Source organism: Chaetomium fimeti (assembly GCF_033439085.1).
Source record: "Chaetomium fimeti strain CBS 168.71 chromosome Unknown B0H64scaffold_10, whole genome shotgun sequence".
Classification (NCBI taxonomy): domain Eukaryota; kingdom Fungi; phylum Ascomycota; class Sordariomycetes; order Sordariales; family Chaetomiaceae; genus Chaetomium; species Chaetomium fimeti.
This window is the reverse complement of record NW_026944338.1, coordinates 284,649-304,174: the sequence shown is the minus strand read 5'-3', so window position 1 is coordinate 304,174 and position 19,526 is coordinate 284,649. Positions and strand designations below refer to the sequence as shown.

The 19,526-nt window shown below is 56.7% G+C and overlaps 8 protein-coding genes across 8 annotated transcripts; 6 read left to right on the top strand and 2 right to left on the bottom strand.

Moving 5' to 3' along the window:
- The first annotated feature begins 366 nt into the window (after window positions 1-366).
- On the top strand, window positions 367-2,334 carry B0H64DRAFT_410059 (uncharacterized protein). Its single transcript, XM_062804767.1, has 2 exons — window positions 367-1,212; window positions 1,278-2,334. Exons 1-2 carry the CDS (start codon window positions 543-545, stop codon window positions 2,144-2,146), a joined length of 1,539 nt encoding a protein of 512 aa, XP_062654708.1. The 5' UTR covers window positions 367-542; the 3' UTR covers window positions 2,147-2,334.
- Window positions 2,170-2,920, top strand: B0H64DRAFT_410052 (uncharacterized protein; the record flags this gene model as incomplete). The annotated part of the gene is made up of 3 exons (XM_062804766.1): window positions 2,170-2,337; window positions 2,398-2,565; window positions 2,655-2,920. Coding segments are annotated over exons 1-3 (274 nt in total), but the record flags the coding sequence as incomplete, so codon positions are not given.
- Window positions 2,921-3,102: 182 nt separating this feature from the next.
- On the top strand, window positions 3,103-3,448 carry B0H64DRAFT_446430 (uncharacterized protein; the record flags this gene model as incomplete). The annotated part of the gene is made up of 2 exons (XM_062806913.1): window positions 3,103-3,287; window positions 3,340-3,448. 2 exons carry the CDS (start codon window positions 3,103-3,105, stop codon window positions 3,446-3,448), a joined length of 294 nt encoding a protein of 97 aa, XP_062654706.1.
- A 276-nt stretch (window positions 3,449-3,724) lies between these two features.
- On the bottom strand, window positions 3,725-4,826 carry B0H64DRAFT_446429 (uncharacterized protein; the record flags this gene model as incomplete). The annotated part of the gene is made up of 2 exons (XM_062806912.1): window positions 3,725-4,167; window positions 4,232-4,826. The coding sequence occupies 2 exons, from the start codon at window positions 4,824-4,826 to the stop codon at window positions 3,725-3,727; spliced, it is 1,038 nt and encodes a 345-aa protein (XP_062654705.1).
- A 2,051-nt stretch (window positions 4,827-6,877) lies between these two features.
- Window positions 6,878-8,552, top strand: B0H64DRAFT_331068 (nucleotide-sugar transporter-domain-containing protein; the record flags this gene model as incomplete). Its single annotated transcript, XM_062800978.1, has 5 exons — window positions 6,878-6,934; window positions 6,994-7,023; window positions 7,086-7,394; window positions 7,448-8,161; window positions 8,247-8,552. 5 exons carry the CDS (start codon window positions 6,878-6,880, stop codon window positions 8,550-8,552), a joined length of 1,416 nt encoding a protein of 471 aa, XP_062654704.1.
- Window positions 8,553-11,404: 2,852 nt separating this feature from the next.
- B0H64DRAFT_44160 (uncharacterized protein) lies at window positions 11,405-14,744 on the top strand. The gene has a single exon (XM_062806581.1). The coding sequence runs from the start codon at window positions 11,899-11,901 to the stop codon at window positions 14,494-14,496; it is 2,598 nt and encodes an 865-aa protein (XP_062654703.1). The 5' UTR covers window positions 11,405-11,898; the 3' UTR covers window positions 14,497-14,744.
- A 247-nt stretch (window positions 14,745-14,991) lies between these two features.
- On the bottom strand, window positions 14,992-16,344 carry B0H64DRAFT_377952 (uncharacterized protein; the record flags this gene model as incomplete). Its single annotated transcript, XM_062802552.1, has 3 exons — window positions 14,992-15,090; window positions 15,334-15,872; window positions 15,936-16,344. The coding sequence occupies 3 exons, from the start codon at window positions 16,342-16,344 to the stop codon at window positions 14,992-14,994; spliced, it is 1,047 nt and encodes a 348-aa protein (XP_062654702.1).
- Window positions 16,345-17,464: 1,120 nt separating this feature from the next.
- On the top strand, window positions 17,465-18,300 carry B0H64DRAFT_377951 (uncharacterized protein; the record flags this gene model as incomplete). The annotated part of the gene is made up of 3 exons (XM_062802551.1): window positions 17,465-17,486; window positions 17,632-17,766; window positions 17,843-18,300. 3 exons carry the CDS (start codon window positions 17,465-17,467, stop codon window positions 18,298-18,300), a joined length of 615 nt encoding a protein of 204 aa, XP_062654701.1.
- Between the last annotated feature and the right edge of the window lie 1,226 nt (window positions 18,301-19,526).

Genomic DNA, 19,526 nt, shown 5'->3' with positions numbered 1-19,526 from the left:
CGTCCGAAGTCGCGACAGCCCCGCGCAGCTGAAAATCCTCAAGAGGGGTACGAGGGGCCGGAGTGTGTGTGCGGAGAAATGAGAATCTCATTAAAGAGTTGTCAGCTCGGCACGTCTTCCTGTCCAGTCGCCGAGTGTACAAGCCTGGTGGCTCGACTCGCCACTTGCGCGCAAAGGGAAGGAGCACAATTGACCCTCTGGGCGACCCATCAGCGAGCTGAGGCGGACTTGGCACGTGCAGCACCTGTCCATTCAGGCAGGTGTTTGGCGGCAACGTGCTGAAGGAGTGGGCCAATTACGGCGCCGAACCCCTGAAAATCGCCCATTGCGGCACCGACCGAAGATAGCGAGTGCAACGCTGAACGAGCAGAAGCGGCCCTGCTTTGAACCGATCTGTTTTCCAGGTTTCCCGCGCACGTGGGAACCGATAATCGCGATCGGGCGTTATGGTATAACTGCGTCGTCGCGCCACAACAAGATCGCGGGGAAGGACAAGTTGTGTCACTCCGCCGATCTTCCTCATCCCACCTATCTAGCCCATCATGAAGCTAGCGCCGGTGTTCTGGGCCTTTACCAGCCTGCAGTCGCTGGTTACGGCCCTTTCCATCGCCGAAATCAACGGCAACACCTTCATTTCGTTGCTCTCGGGGAAAGAAGTCACCGATGTCACCGGCTTGTTGATCGCCAAGGGGCCCAACGGCGTCTGGATTCGGTCGACGACCCCCGATGACGATGAGGCCACTTCGGAGGCCATCTACGTCTTCGGCCGCAATGTCACGGCCGCATTGACCGTGGGAGACATCATCTCCCTGGACGGCAAGGTTACCGAATACCGGTCAAACGCAAACTACATCTACCTTACCGAGATCAGCTCCCCGAAGAATGTGCAGGTGGTGTCCTCCGGCAACGAAGTGACGCCCCTCGTCATTGGCAAAGACACGCTCTCACCTCCAACTGTGCAGTACAGCGAGCTGGACGGAGGTGACATTTACAGTCTCCCCAACGCAGTCGCCAACATATCCGAAGTGAACCCTGTGCTGGATCCGGCCAAGTACGGCTTGGACTTCTGGGAGAGCCTCAGCGGTGAACTCGTCACTGTCAAGGCACCCCGGGCTATCAAGACACCAAACAAGTACGGTGACACCTGGGTAGTCGGTGACTGGGAGATCACGGGGGAGAACGAGCATGGCGGCGTGACCATGTCAGACAAGGGTAAGCGCATTCCTCGGTCTTGGTTGGTGCTGATATGAGGTCCGCATTCTTACACAAAGTCCCAGACTCCAACCCGGAAGTTATCACGATTGGCTCGCCCCTCGACGGCACCAAGAACCCCACCGACTCCAAGATGGGCGATCAATTCGAGGACATCACCGGGGTCGTTCAGCAGACCTTTGGCTTCTACGCCATTCTCCCGCTGACCGCCCTGAAAACGACCACCCTTGCCACAGCTGCCGCCCCTCCTACCACGCTGGTCAGCCAGGGCAAGTGCAAGGCTCTTACATTTGGCAGCTACAACGTTGAGAATCTTTCCCCGACCTCCGCCCATCTGCCCGATGTCGCCGGCCACATTGTCGAGTACCTCAAGACGCCCGATCTGGTATTCATTCAAGAGGTCCAAGACGACAGCGGGCCGACAGACGACGGCGTGGTTACGGCCAACGGCACGCTCACCGCCCTGGTAGGCGCCATCAAGTCGCGAAGCAACGTCACGTATGCCTTCGCCGAGGTCGAGCCCGCCTCCAACGAGGACGGCGGCCAGCCGGGCGGCAACATCCGCGTAGCATACATCTATCGCCCCGAAGTGGTGAGCCTGTACAAGCCCAACCAGGGCGGCGCCAACGACGCAACCGAGGTCGTGGCGGCGCAGGGCAAGAACAATTCCGATCGCGCGCCGGCGCTCTCGTTCAACCCCGGCAGGATTGACCCCGCCAACGCGGCGTGGGAGTCGAGCCGGAAGCCCCTGGCTGCCGCGTGGATGGCCAAGGGGTCGAAGAAGCCGTTTTATACGGTTAATGTCCACTGGTCGAGCAAGGGCGGCGGCACGTCGCTCCACGGCGATCGAAGGCCGCCTATCAACGGAGCGGTGGATGCGCGCATGGCGCAGGCCAACGTTACGGGGGTAAGTTCAAACTTTCATTGCGGATGAGGTGGTGTGTGCTGACGGAAACAGTCGTTCATTGCCGAGATCCTGGCCTTGGACCCCGCGGCAAAGGTTATTGCGGCGGGCGACTTCAACGAGTTTGCGTTTGTGCAGCCGATGAAGACGTTCTCGGATATCTCGGGGATGGTGGACTTGGACGAGGCGGCCAAGATTCCCGTTCAGGAGCGGTACACCTAGTAAGTGTTCTGGATGAGTATATCAACTGGAATGATGCCGATGAAACTGACCGCGAACAGCGCGTACGACATGAACGCCCAAGCTCTCGACCACATGTATGTCAGCCCGGCTCTGGCAAACAGCAAGACGACGCGCTTCGAGCACATCCACGTCAACTCATGGGCGACCTTTGACGATATGGTGTCGGACCACGATGCCAGCATTGCTTTGTTTAACGTATGCGGCTGCTGATGCCGGACATCAGGTTGGCGTAACATGGACGTTCGAATTGATCTGTATGAGATAAATTGAACTTGAAATGAAAGCAAATACATACTTTTACAGCATTCGAACGACGGGTGAAGTAGACCGGGATACCTGTAATAGCAGCAGTTAGACCAAGATCTACGAGATTTGGACTCGGAAACCTAGCAGATGAGAGACACCTCCGCGGGACCTCAGGATGGTCTTGAGCACGGGCATAGAAACGGTAGAACGATGTGGCTTAGCATAGCACTCCTGTATGAGGTACCTACCTAGTCTCGTAGTATGCCAATCATAGGGAGTGCAATGTAGCATTGCCTCACAGGTTGGGTTTATGGGGTCACGTCACAGCATTGGTCATGATGTCATCGATGTGAGTCCCAAGCATAACAACGCGAGGCACGGCAGCAACCGTCTGAAGTGAACTAGTTGCAACTCATTTTTAGACATACTCTTTCAACCAAACTCGCTAGCCAAACTACACAGTAATAAGTCGTCAACCCCACGATACCGACACCACAATGAGACTCTCCAAAACGCCCGCCCTCCGTGCCAGCCTCCGCCCTGCCTTCCGACAAGCGCACCACATCCAGCCGGTCCAAGCCAGGCTCGCCAGCGCCAGCTCTGGGCCGGGGGGAGAGGTAGGAGATAAGGGTCCTGCCAAAGGGTACAACAAGGACGGCACGAACCCCAACAAGAACCTCATGTAAGGGTTTCAGTCGAGTGGGATAAAGCTAGTGGTATTGACTTATTGACAGATACGCGGGGCTCGGCGCACTCGGCCTCGGAGGAGTTTATGCCATGTTTATGGCCAAGCCGGACAAGGTGGCGGAGAAGGCCAAGTCAAGTTCACCGGCGGCTCGTTGATCTCCTTTGTATGTTATGTGGTTGGGGGGTTATGGTTACCACTTGGTTAGGTACTCAGATCGGTTGTGTTGAAGCTGCGACATTGGGTACTTTTGTATTCTCCATGCTGTATTCGTACATTGACCTTTCGACCTTTTTGAGAGCTCCACCGGAATAACTGCGTTTTCTTCGACCATATAATGCCCCTCTTTGTTCCTCCATGCCTCAAGTCCTGGGAGTGCTAGGTGGTTTGTTTGTATGTGCATACACACGCAACGCGTTGACCTCGAAATAACCCTACTCAACACGGGTCGACACCGACTTTGTGACTTTGTTGACTATGTCATCAGAGCTGTCATTCCCACTTTCGTCAGAAGCGCCGACTACCATGGACAGCGGAACCCCCTCCATGTTATCACGAATCGTGCATACGGCCCGGCACAACTCCGTTATGGCGACGCGAAGAGGGCATTGTGGCAACTGATACCGAAGACACACAGGATTGGGAGCGCGCGGAAGCCCTTGAATGAGAGAAACCAGGTCGCTAGGCGAGGACGTGTCGAAGAGAACCAAGGATGGCCAAATATCGAAATGCTTCAGCACATCAAGGTATTGAACGAGATGGGAGCGAGATCTGTCCACAGTGCAGGGATTATTCTTGGGCTGCAACTCATCCATCTTGGAGAGGACTTGAAGGCGTATTTCCTTTTGCGCCCTGGTGATTTCGCTGGCCAACTGGACTAATGTCACCAATGTCAGGATTCCTGTTACTCAAAGCAGCAAGCGAAGGCCAATGCACTGTACCTTCGATGACCTTTGGCAGGCGTGACATGAACTTGGAGGTCCTCCACGATGTCGCGAAGTCCGGGGGCAGCGTCTTCGCGTAGCTTGCAGACACGGCCACAAAGTCTGGCGACTGGAACAGGTATGCCACAAGCAGACCATACCCCATATCTCGTACTTTGTGTGACGGACGCACGGGAAATCGGTCGGGATGGCACCAGAGCTTGATCCAAGGGACTAGCACGCCATGGAAGTCGTACTTGTCGGATTGTACGGCAATCTCTGCGATGGCCTGGGCACCGAGGTCGTGCTTGATCCTGTCGGTTTTGTAATGGAGGCTGCTCAAGATGAAGTCCATTGCGTCCACGTCATCCTCTTCTAGGAGGATGATCGGTTTCTCGGCGGCATTCTGTTCGCGACTCTGTAGAAGTTGCTGACCCTCCTTGAACTTCGGGTCGAGCATTGCAGCGAAGACGGGCGAGGCCATGGTGAGGATGTGAGACGAAACGACGAATGAGCTGCGCTTGAGCCGATTGACATCGTGAATGTTTAGAATCAGATCGCCTCTATCGGTCAGATCAATTGGGGAGTTGCTGGGTGGTTCTATGTCGTCCATCGCGGCGGCACAACGAGGTTGTTGATCGAATCCCTCGAGTTTCGACGGCAACGATGTGGCAGAGAAAGTAGTCCAGAAACGAAACAAGAAGACCGTGACACGGCTGAAAAAAGCCATCTGGGGACGAAAATAAACCCCACGAAGGGATGAAATTGGGAAATGGAAAGAGCAGGATAGTTCAGAAAAAACGCGGACAATTTCGCAGCCTCCTTCTGGTGCAAACAACAGCAACAAACGGAGGGTGCCTCTGCAACCAATGAAAAGCTCTTGTCATTTCCTCCATTTTCATCGGTCGGGGCACCCGGGTTCCGCGAAGCCGGGCCCGGACCCTGTGGGTCTAATCCGGAACGGAGGCGATGCTTGGCCCGGGAGGTCCGGAGTGGGTTCCACTTGGCCCGCGGTCCCCGAGTACCTACCAGTTATTCCGGTCAACGGGATCGGATTAGATCATCTCACAGCAAGACGCGATGTTTTGCTGAAGAAGTATCAGACGTTGAAGACAAGGATGGGCTTTGGAGCAAAATAGTTGACGGCAACCCGATTACGATATTGATACGCAGGTACTTGAGTTTGAGTTTACAGTACACATTGTGTGCGTGTGTGGTTCTTGGAGCGTTCTCACTCCCCAACCTCCCCGCCCTTCCTTCATCGGGTTGAGGATCGCCGGGCTGTTCGGCACTACTTGGGGGTTGCGTGGTCTGGGATTTTTGTCCATTTACCCCCTACTCCGTAGGGGGGGCGAAAACCGTGGGACACGACAAAAAACCTGGGACAATCTAAATTTGGCGGGCAACTCCATACAAATCTGTTAGTGCAAGCATCGGAAACTTTCTAAATCAACAAATACTCAACAAATATTTAGTTTTAAAATCTAGGAAAAAAGAATTAAGTAAGGATTAATAAGGATAATAGCCAGATACTTTTTTTCTAATCGATTTTAAATTTGGTAAAGAGCTTCCTAGTAAAGGTTAAGGAAAATTGTATCTTAGCTAGCATTTTAAAGTCTAAGAGGAAATAGGTAAGAATAGTTGCATCTCGAGCAAACTATTAAATAATCTTTTAAAACTTTATAGATAGATTCTACTATTATTAAGCCTACTTTCTTCTATATATTATTTTTACTTTTAAGGTGTTGCTGTTGTGTAATTAGAGTCTGGAAATTTCCCAAGTTCAATTTGTATGGAGTTCGCCCGCAAATTCGCAGTGTCCCAGGTTTTTTGTCGTGTCCCACGGTTTTCGCCCCCCCTACGGAGTAGGGGGTAAATGGGTAAAAATCCCAGACCCACGCAACCCCCAAGTAAATAGTGGGGACCAACCACCAGCAGAGCTTCGGTGGAGATTGCCCGGAGCTTAAACTGAGGGGTCGGCAGCGACAAGCTTGCTTCTCAAGAGTTCTCATCAATGACGTTCCTTGGAGGCTGGCTGATCCGAGGCTGAGAGGACATATTTAATCCTCCTGTGGCACATGTGTTTCTGTCTGACCCTCCATTGCGGCAAAACGCTGCCTCGGCCAAGTACATCGACCACCATAAGCGCCTCCTTCCAGGCTCATGGAAGCTGCTACCTAGCGATTCCTCACTTTGTCCTCCCTACGCCGAGCTGCAACAAAGAGAGAACAGACCATCTCTCGGTCCCCCAAAAGCTCTGCGCTCTGTCGCTCGGTTAAGGGTTGGATTTACCAAACATTGAGCATTTTGGTTGAAACAGCATACACGACCAGAAGCTGGGACCTTGCAGCCCCGCGTTGTATTCAGGGCCAAGCTGCTGCACAAGCGCACCTCCCTGACGCCTGCAGGAGCCGGCACTGCACAGCACACGCGACCGCGCATTGGACCATCAAAATTTGTGTCAGTGACGTCGGGGGACAGTCCTTTTCACCACCTTTTGCAACGCCCACGGTTGCATTTAAAAAAAGGAGTTACTCGAGGTGAACAACAACTCCGCGACACCAATTCGACATCCTTGGCACAGAATACACCAAAACTTGAGGTACTTGGCCATCGGCGGCCCGACGATTGCTGCAAACCAACATGGCGGCCCACAGCCCCAAGATGGCAACGGGGCCGACCTTGCTTGGCATGCCCATGAAGCAGGCGTCATTGCTCACAGTATGGACTCCTTGACAGGTTGAAGGAAAGAGATTGAGGTGCTAACGTGTCGAGCACAGTTAATGTTGCAAAATTCGGCCTTGATCCTGGTGCGTTCCCTCCGTCGAGCCGGAACCCGTTCGGCCGCCACCACTGACACCAAGCCCTTCAGATCATGCACTACTCGCGGATAATGACCCCGCCGGGCGACCACCGCTACTTTGCTTCGACCGCCGTCCTACTCAATGAGATCATTAAGCTCGCGATATCCCTTACCTTCTCGATGCACGAGGCCTCGAGGAGTTTGGCGCCGCAGACGCCCGTGATCGTGCTGGCCGAACAGATATACAACCAGGTGTTTTCGGGCGACTGCTGGAAGCTGGCAATACCGGCCATGTTGTACACATTGGAGAATACATTGCAGTATGTGGCGTTAGGCAACCTGGATGCGGTGCATTTCCAGGTTCTCTACCAGCTAAAGGTATAGTTATTTCCCGGCGCAATGTTCCAAACCTGTTGGCTTACCTGAAATAGATCATTACCACCGCTGTCTTCATGATCGTCCTGCTCGGTCGCACCCTTGGCGCTAGGCGGTGGCTATCGCTCATCATCCTCACCGTTGGCGTCTCGATCGTCTCGCTCCCTTCGTCAAACGCCAAGGACATGACGTTGGACATCCACGACTTCAGCGACCACTTCTTCCCGCGGTCGGTGCACGAGTTGGGGCAGTTTGCGGGCGGCGTGGCAGAGGCCGCCAGAGAGCTCACGAAGCGGGGCGTCGTCGGGCTGGGCAACGAGCTCACCAAGCGGTCGGCGACATACGAGGGCATCGCCGACGATCTGGACGGAGCCCCCAAGATGAACTACTCGATCGGCCTGACGGCAGTCCTGGCAGCGGCGATCGTGTCCGGGTTGACAGGGGTCTACTTTGAGAAATTGCTCAAGGACTCGACAACCCCGGCCTCGGTGTGGACCAGGAATATCCAGCTCTCCTATTTCTCCCTCTTCCCTGCGCTCATCATCGGCGTCGTCATCAACGACGGGGCCGAGATCGTCAAGCACGGCTTCTTCGACGGCTACAACGGCATCGTGTGGACCGCCATCATCTTCCAAGCCATCGGCGGCGTGCTGGCCTCGCTCTGCATCAACTACGCCGACAACATCGCCAAGAACTTCGCCACCAGCATCAGCATCGTCATCAGCTTCCTCTTCAGCGTCCTCTTCTTCGACTTCCAAGTCAACTTCACCGTACGTCCACCTCACCCCCACCCCCAACTACCCCCCTCCCCTCCCAAACCCCCCACCTAACTAACCCCACCCCCTTCAAAAACAGTTCCTCCTCGGCACAACCCTCGTCCTCACCGCAACCTACATGTACAGCCAGCCCGAGCGCAAGCGCGCCCGGCCCCCGCCCATCACCATCGCCGGCTACGAGAAGACCACTGCTGCTGCTGCTGCTGCTGCTGCTGCCATATCCGAAACCAGTGGCGCCTCCCGCTACGCCGACTCGGCCGACCGCCTGGCCGTGCCGCTCGACTCGGTCGCTGCTGTTGGGTTGTCGTCCGCGTCGCGCCCGGCGTCGCCGCTCGCGTTTCATGGGCGCTCGCCGTCGGCGAGGGGGAGGAAGGGGGATGAGTAGTTGGTGTGGGTGTTGGGGGGTTGTGTGGATGGGTGATGTTTGGGGGTGGGATGAGTGATGAGTGATGGGCGAGGAGGATGGGGGGTGGATGAGTGGGAATGAGTGGGACGAGTGATGAGATGATGAGTGGGAATGTTTTGATGACTGGGTGGGGTTAGGGGATAACTACCTAGGGGTAGGGAAGGGGCACGAGATAGGGGGCGGAACGGTTAGGAAAACGGGACGCCGACCGCCCGCTGGGGGTGATCGCGCTGGTGCATTTACACGGCGGCATGCCGCTCGGTGCATGGACGGTCTCCGGAGCTTGGGGCCGCGGTGTGGAAGAGAAGAGGCGGGACGGGATACCATGGGGCGTGTTGTCTTCTTGTTGGACCGTTGCGCGAGCACGGCCGTCGGTTTCGGATATATCATCAGTAGGCGGGGAAATAACCGTGCTTTACCTTAGCTTCGCGGCTTATGATAGACTTATTTGTCACGCCGGCCGTTGGTTTGGCGTCGTTGTGCGGCTCCAAAACTGTTGTTCCCTCACCACCACTACCCAAAGGGCCCTCGCTGTCTGAATCATGGTGGCATTGCCAAGGGACCCGGACGGCATATTGCGCATTCTATAGGGCCCGAGCGCCCTTTGGCGGCTGCTTGAGACGGGCGAGCACGACGACGCAACATTTTGGGTGACAGAGATGCAACACCGCGGTGGACGTTCCCCGCAATCTTCCCCGGGGTCTGATCCCGCGCCCCGTTCGGCACCTCGGGCCAGATCCGGCTGCAGACCGGGACCGCAGGAATGCAGGCCTGAACAATGATGTTTGTATTGTAGTTATGTACAGATGTCTGTAATAACTAGTGGGAGGGATCGGCCCGGGGGAACGTTGCTTGCTTGCAAGCCTACCTGTTTTGTTTATATTCTGTTTTTATCCTTCGTCTTCGGGACCACATGCGCAGGGAAGCGGGTCAAACGGCAACCGCATTAACCGCGGTGCTTCAGTGAAACCCGATTGTTTGACGCCGATATCCACCAGCTCCGGAAAAACGCGCGGGTTCGCATCGCATCACGTTGCGAGAAGTCAATCTCGAGACGGCCCGAGTCCTTTCGCGCCTGAAAACTCGGATCCTGTCGACTCTCGAGGCATGGTTAACACGAACGAACACGGCCGGGCATACCGACCACGTCAGCGTCGAGCCATGTGGTGATTTCCGGCGGGTGGGTTGTATCGTATATACCCCGGGAGCCGAAGCATGACGGACATTTGGCGTACCAGACTCCCAGGGAGCCGGGGCTCAGAGGGCCGTGAGCCCGAGCTGGGGGCCCGGGGTGTTCGGTGCCCACGGTCTTGAAAAGAGGCCCGTGTGCCTGTGTGGCTTCGTAATTCGGCCAAGCTTTGGATCGCCGCCGTCTGAGATTGTGAGATTGTGAGATTGAAGCATGCGCACCTCACGGCGGAGCTGGCGTTCTTGGTTTCGGTGGCGTCGATTTTGGTTTTGTGGCTGCATGTTGCGCACAACCAGCTTGACATGGCGGGTTTGATCGCAGATCATTCGGTAATTTTCATATTTTAGCGCGATTTCGGGGACCTGGTTAGGTGTTTCAAACAACTGTGAACTCCGGTTGCCTCCGAACTTTCGGAGGTAACTCGTGAGTTCGTACGAATATGCTACTGGGAACAACTGGAAGAGATGCGTCTACGAAATAAAATATCAATGCCTTGTGAAGTCGTTACTGTGGTTGCTACTTGTAAGGGCCTCGGATGAATTGCCCAATCCATAGCGGCCTTCCCCCCCAAGACGGGAAAGAACTGACCTCGAATCGGTGTTGTCCAATCCCCTCCTCCTTTTTTTTTTTTTCCTCCTCGGCATTGAGGCAGGTGCAGCCGATTTGCGGGATGCAGGCTGGGACCCATCCTTTCAGATGACCGACTGACATCACTGCCACTTGACTTTTCCACCATTTCAAATTGCCAACCTGAACAAAAGCATCGGTGGCTGTCCACCTGACCCCTGACCCCCCAAACTAAACCCCAGCTCTGCGTGGGATTGTTGGGAAATCTGGGGGATCGTGTTTCCGTCACCCCTTGCGTGCGCCCGTCGATCGCTGGTCGATTCTCGACATGGGCGCACGAGATTGCGGGTGATCCCCAAGGCTTGAACAGGGCTCTGTTCGGCTTGCTCCCTTCTCTCCGCAGAATGCAACTCTGCTGCAACTTGGTGCAACTTGGCGGCCACGCTGGAATGAGACACGGTGATCACGGTTTCTGCACGCAACGAGCCGCTCCCCTTTCCCAGACCGCCACGGCTCGATTATCCCGAATATATCGAGTTACGCCCGCAATGGCCCGCCACCGTGTTGTTGGTTGCGTTCACCGGCAACTCGGCGTCATCATCCCACCATCGGAGGATCGCTGGCACCCACGCACCGTGGGGAGTTTCCGTCATCTCATGGATGGATGAATGGGCTTGTCAGTGGTGCCAGGCCTGCTGAGGCGTGTGCCATCCCTGCAGATTAACACCATGGATGAACCATCGTTTTTCCGTGCGGGCCCCATGCCAACCATGGGCCAGCTTTCCACTCCGGCCAGTCAGCGGGTCGTGACTTGGTTTGTTGCACAATGCGAGATGCGGCCCAATGACCGTCGGCAATTGGTTTGCAGCTCGAATTGCCCAGTGGCTGCTCTCCGATTCCCAGATGCTGCGTTGCTTCTTCCCTCCGTTCCCTTTGCGGAGAAAGATCCTAACATTTCCAGCAGATACATGGTGTACACGACATGCGCTTCTGCCGGGACGTTCCGCTTCCGACCAAAGCTCTCGTCAAGCTAAATTGCGCCTGTCCTGAGCAGCCTAGGTGGGTGGAGTTGGCTGTAACAAACCAGGGGTCCTGCTGATTGCCGGTGCCAGGGTGCCCGGTCTGCACATGCTTGACCGGAGAACAGACGAGGACTTGTTTGCTGCGGAAAACTATCGGTTCCTGCCACGCAGCTGAACATAAGACGCGACATCCCGCTCGTCGTGTCGCGCAGCCAGGCGGTCCCTTGCATGGGGAAATGACCACACCGTTGGGTCAACTCTGGGAAACCCTTCCCTCATCAGCTGGACAAACGCGCTATTGGGTTCCGGAAGTGGTTGGACGGTGTTGAACGAACCCCATCGCCGAAATCCCCACCGCCTGTTGGCGAGAACGCACCACACCCATCCTGCCGACAGAATCTTGCGTTCACTTCTCCAACCCAGCTCTTCGTTCCCGCCCATGCCACAACAGCGGCGGTCCAGCAACCGACGCGGCATCTAGAGACTCGGAACACGAACCCGAGCTCAAACCTGTTTAAGCCGGAATTCCCTCACAGCACTGCCCGAGATGGGGCACTCCTCGAAGTTTATTTTTCCGCTACCCGGCCGCAGATCGAAGACAGCACCTCCCGCACCGGCAACGGGCCCCTTGACGACGAAGGCGCAGAAGATCCTGGGCACCGCGGAGCTCAGTCTCGACTCACGGCCAACACAGGGGTGGGGAACACAGTCAAACTCGGGGATCAGCATCGCAGTGACCGAGACGACGAATGGAGAGGTTGGGGATGCTGCAGCACGCGACGAGTGGGCTGGTTCTAGGGGCCTGCGGGATAGGCGATGGGAGCAAGAGTCGGAGATCATACCGGCGGGACTGGGCGGCCAACCGTCAATGTTGGGCGGGTCCATGGTCCCTGACGGCGCCACGGATGCGTCGAGCCTGCGGCGGCGGCAGTCGAGCTCCACCATCACATCTTACTACGACAAGTCTCAGCTACCGCTTTCGATATCACAGCAAACGTCGAACTCGGCAATGGCCAAGGGGCTCCCGCCGAAAGCTCTGGCGCTGTTAGACATGGACGGTGATTTCACTGAATCGACGCAAGCGAGGAAGGCTCGGAAAAAGCCCTCACGGCTTGACCTCTCGGCTTTGCTCCGGGGGCACAGGACGCCAAAGCATCTCCACCCGGACTCGAACAAAACACAACACATTGGACGCGAGATGCCGGTGACCTCCCCGCCCGCCATTTCTACGCCGACGGCCCCAACCCCACCGCCGGTACAACAGCGAGTCGACCGGTCACTCAGGAAACAAAGTACAGTAGAGTCGCTTCGGGAGAACCGGGCACAGCAAACACCGGCTTACGAGCTGCCTGGCCATCCTGGCATCGGCAAGGAGCAACAGGCCAAGTCCAGCATGGACCTGTACAACCTCTACGACCACTACGAGCAAAGGACCTTTGCAGATGCCATGGACCAGGAGCTGGACGGTTGCACCTACCATCTCGAGCCGCCGTTAGACCAACAAGCCCCTTCCTACCCCATACCACCGACCGTGCAGTCCGGGAAAGCCTTCCTCTCCCCCTTTCCGTCCACCGGGCTGCGACCCGCTCAAGCAGCTAAACCTTCGCCACTCACCGCTGCTGAGCTGAGGCTGGTGGGCATCGGGACTCCCTCGAGCCCGGTGCCCGCCGACTGCGCAAGCGTATCCAGTCGACATACCAGGACGTCAAAAGCGTCAAAACGGACGGATCACAGTCTACAAGAGATTGACTTGCTGCAGAACAGCGTCTTGGCCCTGTCATCCGACTCGGAAGACGACTATGAACCCTCATCGAAGGGATCCCTTGCTGTTCCGACACTGAGCGATGGGCAGACGAGTCCGACAAGCCCACGGTCGCCGGTATCCCAGACCAGTGCATATGACGGGAACCGAGGGAAACCAGTGAGAGGCGCTAGCATCGCACCGAGCCCACAAATCTACTCTGGCAGCCAAGGCCCAACGGCACCAAAGGGCCCAAGGATCAGCCCGCGGAGCAGTTCCCTGAACTCCAAGGCGTCTTCGGGCCACGGCTTGGTCGTCGAGACGTCACGACTCTCGATTGGCACCACCTCCACTGATCGGACTGTTTCGAATGTCCGAAGCCCGGGTTCAGGCCCAGCGGCTACCACGACAAAGGTACCCAAGAAAATGCGGAGCGAGTCCCAATTCGATTTCCCAGCCCCACCGACGCGCCGAGGCTCCCGGTCAACGTCCGTATCCCGGGTCTCGGAACACTCGCACCCCGCGTCACCTACCAGCGTGGACCTGTACTTGCAAAGCCATCGTTCTCCCTTGGCACCCGACGACGGGTCCATCCGCAGCGGCGCGAGCTTGAGCAGTGCGGCCAATGGCGGACGTCGCAACAGCGCCACCAGCATCCACGACAACAACAGTGGGAGATTCATGGCGGTCACGAGACAAGAGGAGATGCTTTTGGCAGCGCTGAGGATGAAGCGCGCACGGATGCGGGAGGACATCATTGCCGAATTTGAGGACGACATGGACCGAGACGATCATCACGAACTCAGGCGAGAGATAACCAATGACAGCATGACGAGGCAGTCCTCGAGGAGCACGATACGCCATGAGGCGGGTGCGCTGAGCGCGCGCCCACGCCCCCCGCCCGAGGTCAAAGCAACGGAGAAACCGACGAAGGGGGATCCGCTGAGGATCATGATTGACAGGTCGCCGTACGACGCCTCGCTTCGCACGCCGGCTTCGGAGATTAGCGACTTCATTCATTTTGATGACGCCCGCAGCCCGCAAAGCCCCGCCGGGGTAGAGCGGAAAGACAGCAGAGCGAGCTCCATCAGCAGCCAAAGATCGGCCTCGGCGAGGCAGAGAGGTTCGCTGGGTGCCATGACTGCGCCCGCACCGCGGAGGCCGCAGCGGAGGGACGGCAGCACGTCACGGAGGGGTTCCGGACAATTCAGCCCCAACGGGCAAAATGATTTACCGCACCAAATTCTAGAGGATCCGGCAGAGGACGACGACGCCGGCATCCCACGGCCCGACTCACCTATCTCACCGTCCGATTTCCCAACGCCGTTGTCGATCAAGCACAACAAGCAGGTGCGGTTGAGTGCCGTGGGCTTTTACAAACCCAGCGCCGAGAGTGGATGGTGATGAACACGGGCGACAGACGTCGCATTTTCCTTTGTCATCAGCAGCGTGGCGCACCAAAAATGGATGGCGGCACAGTCTTTACAGCGCACCGGGTATTCCCATCAGCGTGGGGAAACGGGAGTAATACGGACGAGGCAGTTTTGGATACGGATAGGGGCATGATCTGACGACCGGATGGCCCAACTGATACACTCGCTTCATTCACCCCGGCCCGGAGCCGGGACAAGATTTGGGAGATAGACACTTATACCTTTGTAATCGGCCGACCCGATGAGACATGCGAGGGCATGCCCGCTACAATACACTTTAATCAGTTTCCTCCCTGTTGGTAGCAGTTGCATGTCTCAGACCCAGGGTTGATCGAATGGTATTGATCCCCGGGGACGAACCCACCAGATGATCATCCAGGATATCATTCGCAAGAACTAACGCCAGAACTCCCCGGAAAGAATTCCCCCCCCTTTCCACAGCCCTAACCCCTCTTCATCGCAGACATCACCGCAACCGCTCCTGCCGCTCAACCTCCTCCTGAAAGACATTCCTCCCACCACCCACACCCCGTCCCGTCGGCGACCAACTCGCCCGATCCGTCAACTGAATACCCACATCCGTCTCCGACTTATCATCCCCATCACCACCACCACCACCCCACGGCACCGCACCACCCCCAACAACCCCAACAACCCCTCCCCCAACACCACCATGTGCACCACCAACCCCTCCTTGACCACCGTGACCACCGTGACCACCAACCCTCTCCCCCCGACTCCGCCGCTCCCCATACCCCCCACCACCACCACCACCACCACCACCCCCAAACAACCTCCCGCTCCCCACCTTCCCCATCTTCCCCACAACGCCCCCAACAAGCGGCATACGCCCGTGCTTGCGCCATGAGATCACACAGAGCGCTACCGCGACCGCGATCGCCACCGCTGCCAGGATCGGTAGCAGGATCGGTACGATGTCCGGCCCTGCGTTCGGTGGAGCGGAGGAGGAGGAGGAGGAGGAGGAGGAGGAGGAGGAGGAGGAGGAGGAGGAGGGTGTGGTGATGAAGACTGTTGGGCCGGGGTGGGTTGTTAGGGGGGGTTGTTGGGATGTGGGGTTGGTGGTGTTGGTGTTGTTGTTGGGGGTGTTGGCGGCGGTGTTGGAGGAGGAGGGTGAGGGGTGGGTGAGTTGGAAGGTTAGGTTGAGGCGGCCGTCTTTTGGTGGTGGGTTGGTGTGGAGGATGTTGGGGGGGATGTGGAAGGCGTAGAAGCCTGCTGAGGCGGGGATTGGGGGGGAGGTGAGGTTGGGGCGGGCGCTGGACTCGCCGAAGAGGGCTTGGAGGGTTAGTTCGAGGGTTGGTGGGGAGAAGGAGGCAGGGGACCAGGTTACTGCCACATTGTTAGTGGGTGTTTGCGGCTAGGTCGGAAAGGCGTTCGCGGGTAGGGACACACTGTAGTAGGTCTTTCCTGGGTGCAGTTCGCTGCCTGCTTTGGGGAGGCAGAACGGCGCGACGGATCCGACGCCGGCGTTGGCGTCGCATGCCGGGAAGACGCCTGCTGGGTTGTCCCCGGTGCCGGTTGCGGAGGCGACGGGCGCCAGGCCGGTGTAGGTGGATGCCCGGCCGTTCGGGGAGAGGGTGTAAGTTGCGGTGGAGAGGAGATCGGACGGCGCACCCGACACGGTTGTGAGCTGCCCTTGCGTGGTGATCACCTCCGGTGTGATCGTTCGTGCCGAGCCAGAGGCATCTACGGTCACCCATGCTACTGGTGACGGAGCCACGGTGATGCCTGCTTGTGGGAGAGCGAGTACATAGTGGAGGAGGAGCACCGCTGCTGCGGAGAGGCGCCGTAGGGCTTGCATTCCATTCATGACGTCTTCCTCTAGCACATGCCGCGGCTTTCTGGTGGACGGTTAGGCGGCGAAGCTTCCAAGCCCCGAGACTGGATAACCGCCGGAGTGATAGACTCGTTGAGCGGGAGCCTAACCGAGATGAAGGCGAGCTGAATGCTGTGCAGGTGAAGAACCAGAGGCGCAGGACCCCTCGGGCCTTCTCGATTACGAAAAGCGCCGTAATATGAGGACGTGTAGTCGAAATAAGCAAGTTACTGTGCGGTGGTAGTGCCGTCCAGGCCCACACGACCGAGTGAACAGAGAATGGCTCGAGATCACTCAAGCAAGATGGTTCAGACTGGACCCAGCCACGTGTGGGAGCTCCTCCCTTGGGATCATCACCCCACCTCGGTAACATGAAGCCGGCCTAAAGCAGCGTGCCATGGCGAGGTTATTAAATTTCCCGGGAGAAACAAGGCGGGGAATCCATCTCACTGCAGTCCATTTATGGCCCAGTGTAACCCCAAGACGTGCTCACCACCACACCTCCATCACCACAGCGAGGAATGATTGGCCAGTGACAATCTTCCCTCAGGCTCATGCGGGGAAACGGAATGCTGAGAAAACCCAGTTAACGCTTGAGAAAGCTCGGATCCACGCTTCTGTACATCAGAACGCCGGGGCACATGGCTTCTCGGCCAAGAACTGCGTTCCCGGCTGGGATATCTCGACTTCCCGTGCTCGCTTAGAAGGATCGTAGGGTTGGGGTGGCGCCCCGGGCTCACCTCGTAAGCACCGGGGCTCTACTGTTCTCTTGAGTCTTGGACCCAGCTCGTTACGTCAGTCGTAGTCCTAGTCGATTGCTAACACGCCGCTAAACTAACTTATTTGCAGTTGGTGCTCATAGTCCAGATTTTGTTCTAGATACTGGACTCTACCAGAAACGCAATATGTATACATACAAGATGAAGAATGCGGCAGGGAGGGTCGCTTTCGTGTTAGACATACGTTGCGACCGCAGTCGCCGAAACGCACTGTTCTAGCGTCCTTATTCCAGCCTAGGTACTCAGCTCCTGTAATTGCTAGCAGGTTGTAGGCAGAGTTGGTTGCCGGTGGTCTGGTCAAACCCCGGGATGTTGTCCTTGGCAAGATGGTCGTTGAAAGCGGGAAGGGTATCAGTCGACACAGGTCCACCGACAATGGCGGGACTTGCCTCGCATTGAACCATGCCTACATGTTAGAGAGATGATAGTAGTAGGGTTTAGGGGCACACAAAAGTGCGAAGGTAGATAGCTAACCACTCAGCTCAACCATTAGATCGCCCTGTCGAACTCGCCCTGTCGAACAATGTCAACACACTCTATACCTCCTCTGCTGAATCCGTCTTTGGCCTGGACATGACGCCGAGAGTGGCAACATTCAGAGTCAACCACGCCATCATCGCCAACATGAGTAACAGTGATATGGTGACCCGCACACTCCTCATGTCCAAGAAACAACTAGGCACGCTCGTTGTTTCCCGCGGCAGGGCTGAGGAAGATGCCGCGTGGACCGAAGTCGTCACCAACGGTCTCCCAGATCCGCGCCTTCGACCCGGCCAACCTTACAGACCACGCGGCCCCTTACAGCCTCATCTCTGACGGCGTCGTCCTCGACTGGGGCCTGCGCAACAGCGTCGGCGTGGGCGAGCACCCAGTGACGACCGGCATCTACGGCGTGGATGACAGCGTCGACGGTGTGAAGCGCAACGGCCACGACGTGCACGAGAACAACCCGGTCGAGGAGTTCAACGTCTTCGGGTACCTGAACGGCACGGTCATGGCGAACCAGGGGGCGAACATTAGGTATCCCCGCTGCTTCGCTGTGTGGCAGGTGGACAAGATCCTAGACAACGACGGCCTGGTCATCACCAAGCAAATTTCTATGCAGGAGAACACCACCCTCCAGGACGGGACCTGCGCGAGCGATTACATCCCCCCGGACTAGGTAACCTTCCCGGTGCAGGACACCCCACCCAGACCAACGTCAAGTTTGCAGAAGACGGTGAGACAATGCATCACTTTCCACGGGAGCTGTAGGTTCACAAACTCTCTTCTCAAGCCCTAGATGCGTATAATTCCATACGTGGGCACTGGCACTGCACACCCGACCGCTCGTCTCCCGTCGGCTACCGCATCTCCTCGGTGACCTTTGAATCAGCCACAGGCGAGCTTGTCGCCGCGGCGGATAGCAACGACGCGCTCACGGACGTGCTCAACAACCGCGACAACAGTGTGTGCCCGGACAACTGCTTCCGGCCGGCCGGGCTGGCATTTGATGACCAGGGCGGGCGGGGGGGCAGATTCGTCAGCTGCGGGTACCGGCGGTGGTGAGAATGCCCCCGTTGAGGCGTGGGCGAAGGATGTCATGGTACTGTGGTGCAGGTTTACTGTTGGCATGATAATTTGGCAGGCGGTAGGTAGTCTAATAGGTCAACACAGACTAGCTGGCGGGTCAACTGGCACGGCATTCTTTGTGCATGGATTGTGGCAGACTGCGGTATAATATCATTGTTGAGCCAGATCATGCTGCTGTTATCGTTTATGCTCACAGTTCATCACATAGTCATAGGGCAGCTGTCACTGTAGCTCTACTTGCTTTGTAAGAACACGCGGCGCATTCTATACATTTGCCCTTTCTCGAACAATGTCCACCTTTATACTCAGGTATGCAGTTGATAATGTTGATAATCCCTGGTGGGAGGAGTCCAAAAGCGTAGTCCATAGCTCGCACCCCTGAAGCCGTATCAATATATGGCTCACGGTATTACCCACTCGGTGTTGCCCTGCTAGTATAACAGTAAAAGTGCTGCGCAAAAAGAACCCCCAATCCATATCGATTATCAGAAACTCCCTGCCCAAAGCTACCATTTTTCTTTCTCATACGGTTTTCTTTTAGTCTGTCCTGAGACTAGATCAAGAAGCAAACAAAGTAACGACACCATGAGCATGAAACAAAACTAAAAATAAACACAAGATCAAGAGGAGAGAGCACATCCCGCGATGTTTAGGGAGATGCTGAATCATGCACGAATAGACCGGATAGGGATAGGTGGTAAGGTACCTACCTAGGTAAATACTTAGACAAGGTGCATGTAGAAACAGAGAGGCCACGAAACTATGATTCTATACGTACGTAGGGTAGGTGTTAAGAGTCAAGGTTGGGGTTCTCTC

Excerpts from the sequence above, each read along its gene's own strand:
- B0H64DRAFT_410059 (XM_062804767.1), top strand. The coding sequence starts at position 543 with ATGAAGCTAGCGCCGGTGTTCTGGGCCTTTACCAGCCTGCAGTCGCTG. Across the intron at positions 1,213-1,277 it reads CGTGACCATGTCAGACAAGG|ACTCCAACCCGGAAGTTATC; the intron begins GTAAGCGCATTC and ends ACAAAGTCCCAG.
- B0H64DRAFT_44160 (XM_062806581.1), top strand. The coding sequence starts at position 11,899 with ATGGGGCACTCCTCGAAGTTTATTTTTCCGCTACCCGGCCGCAGATCG.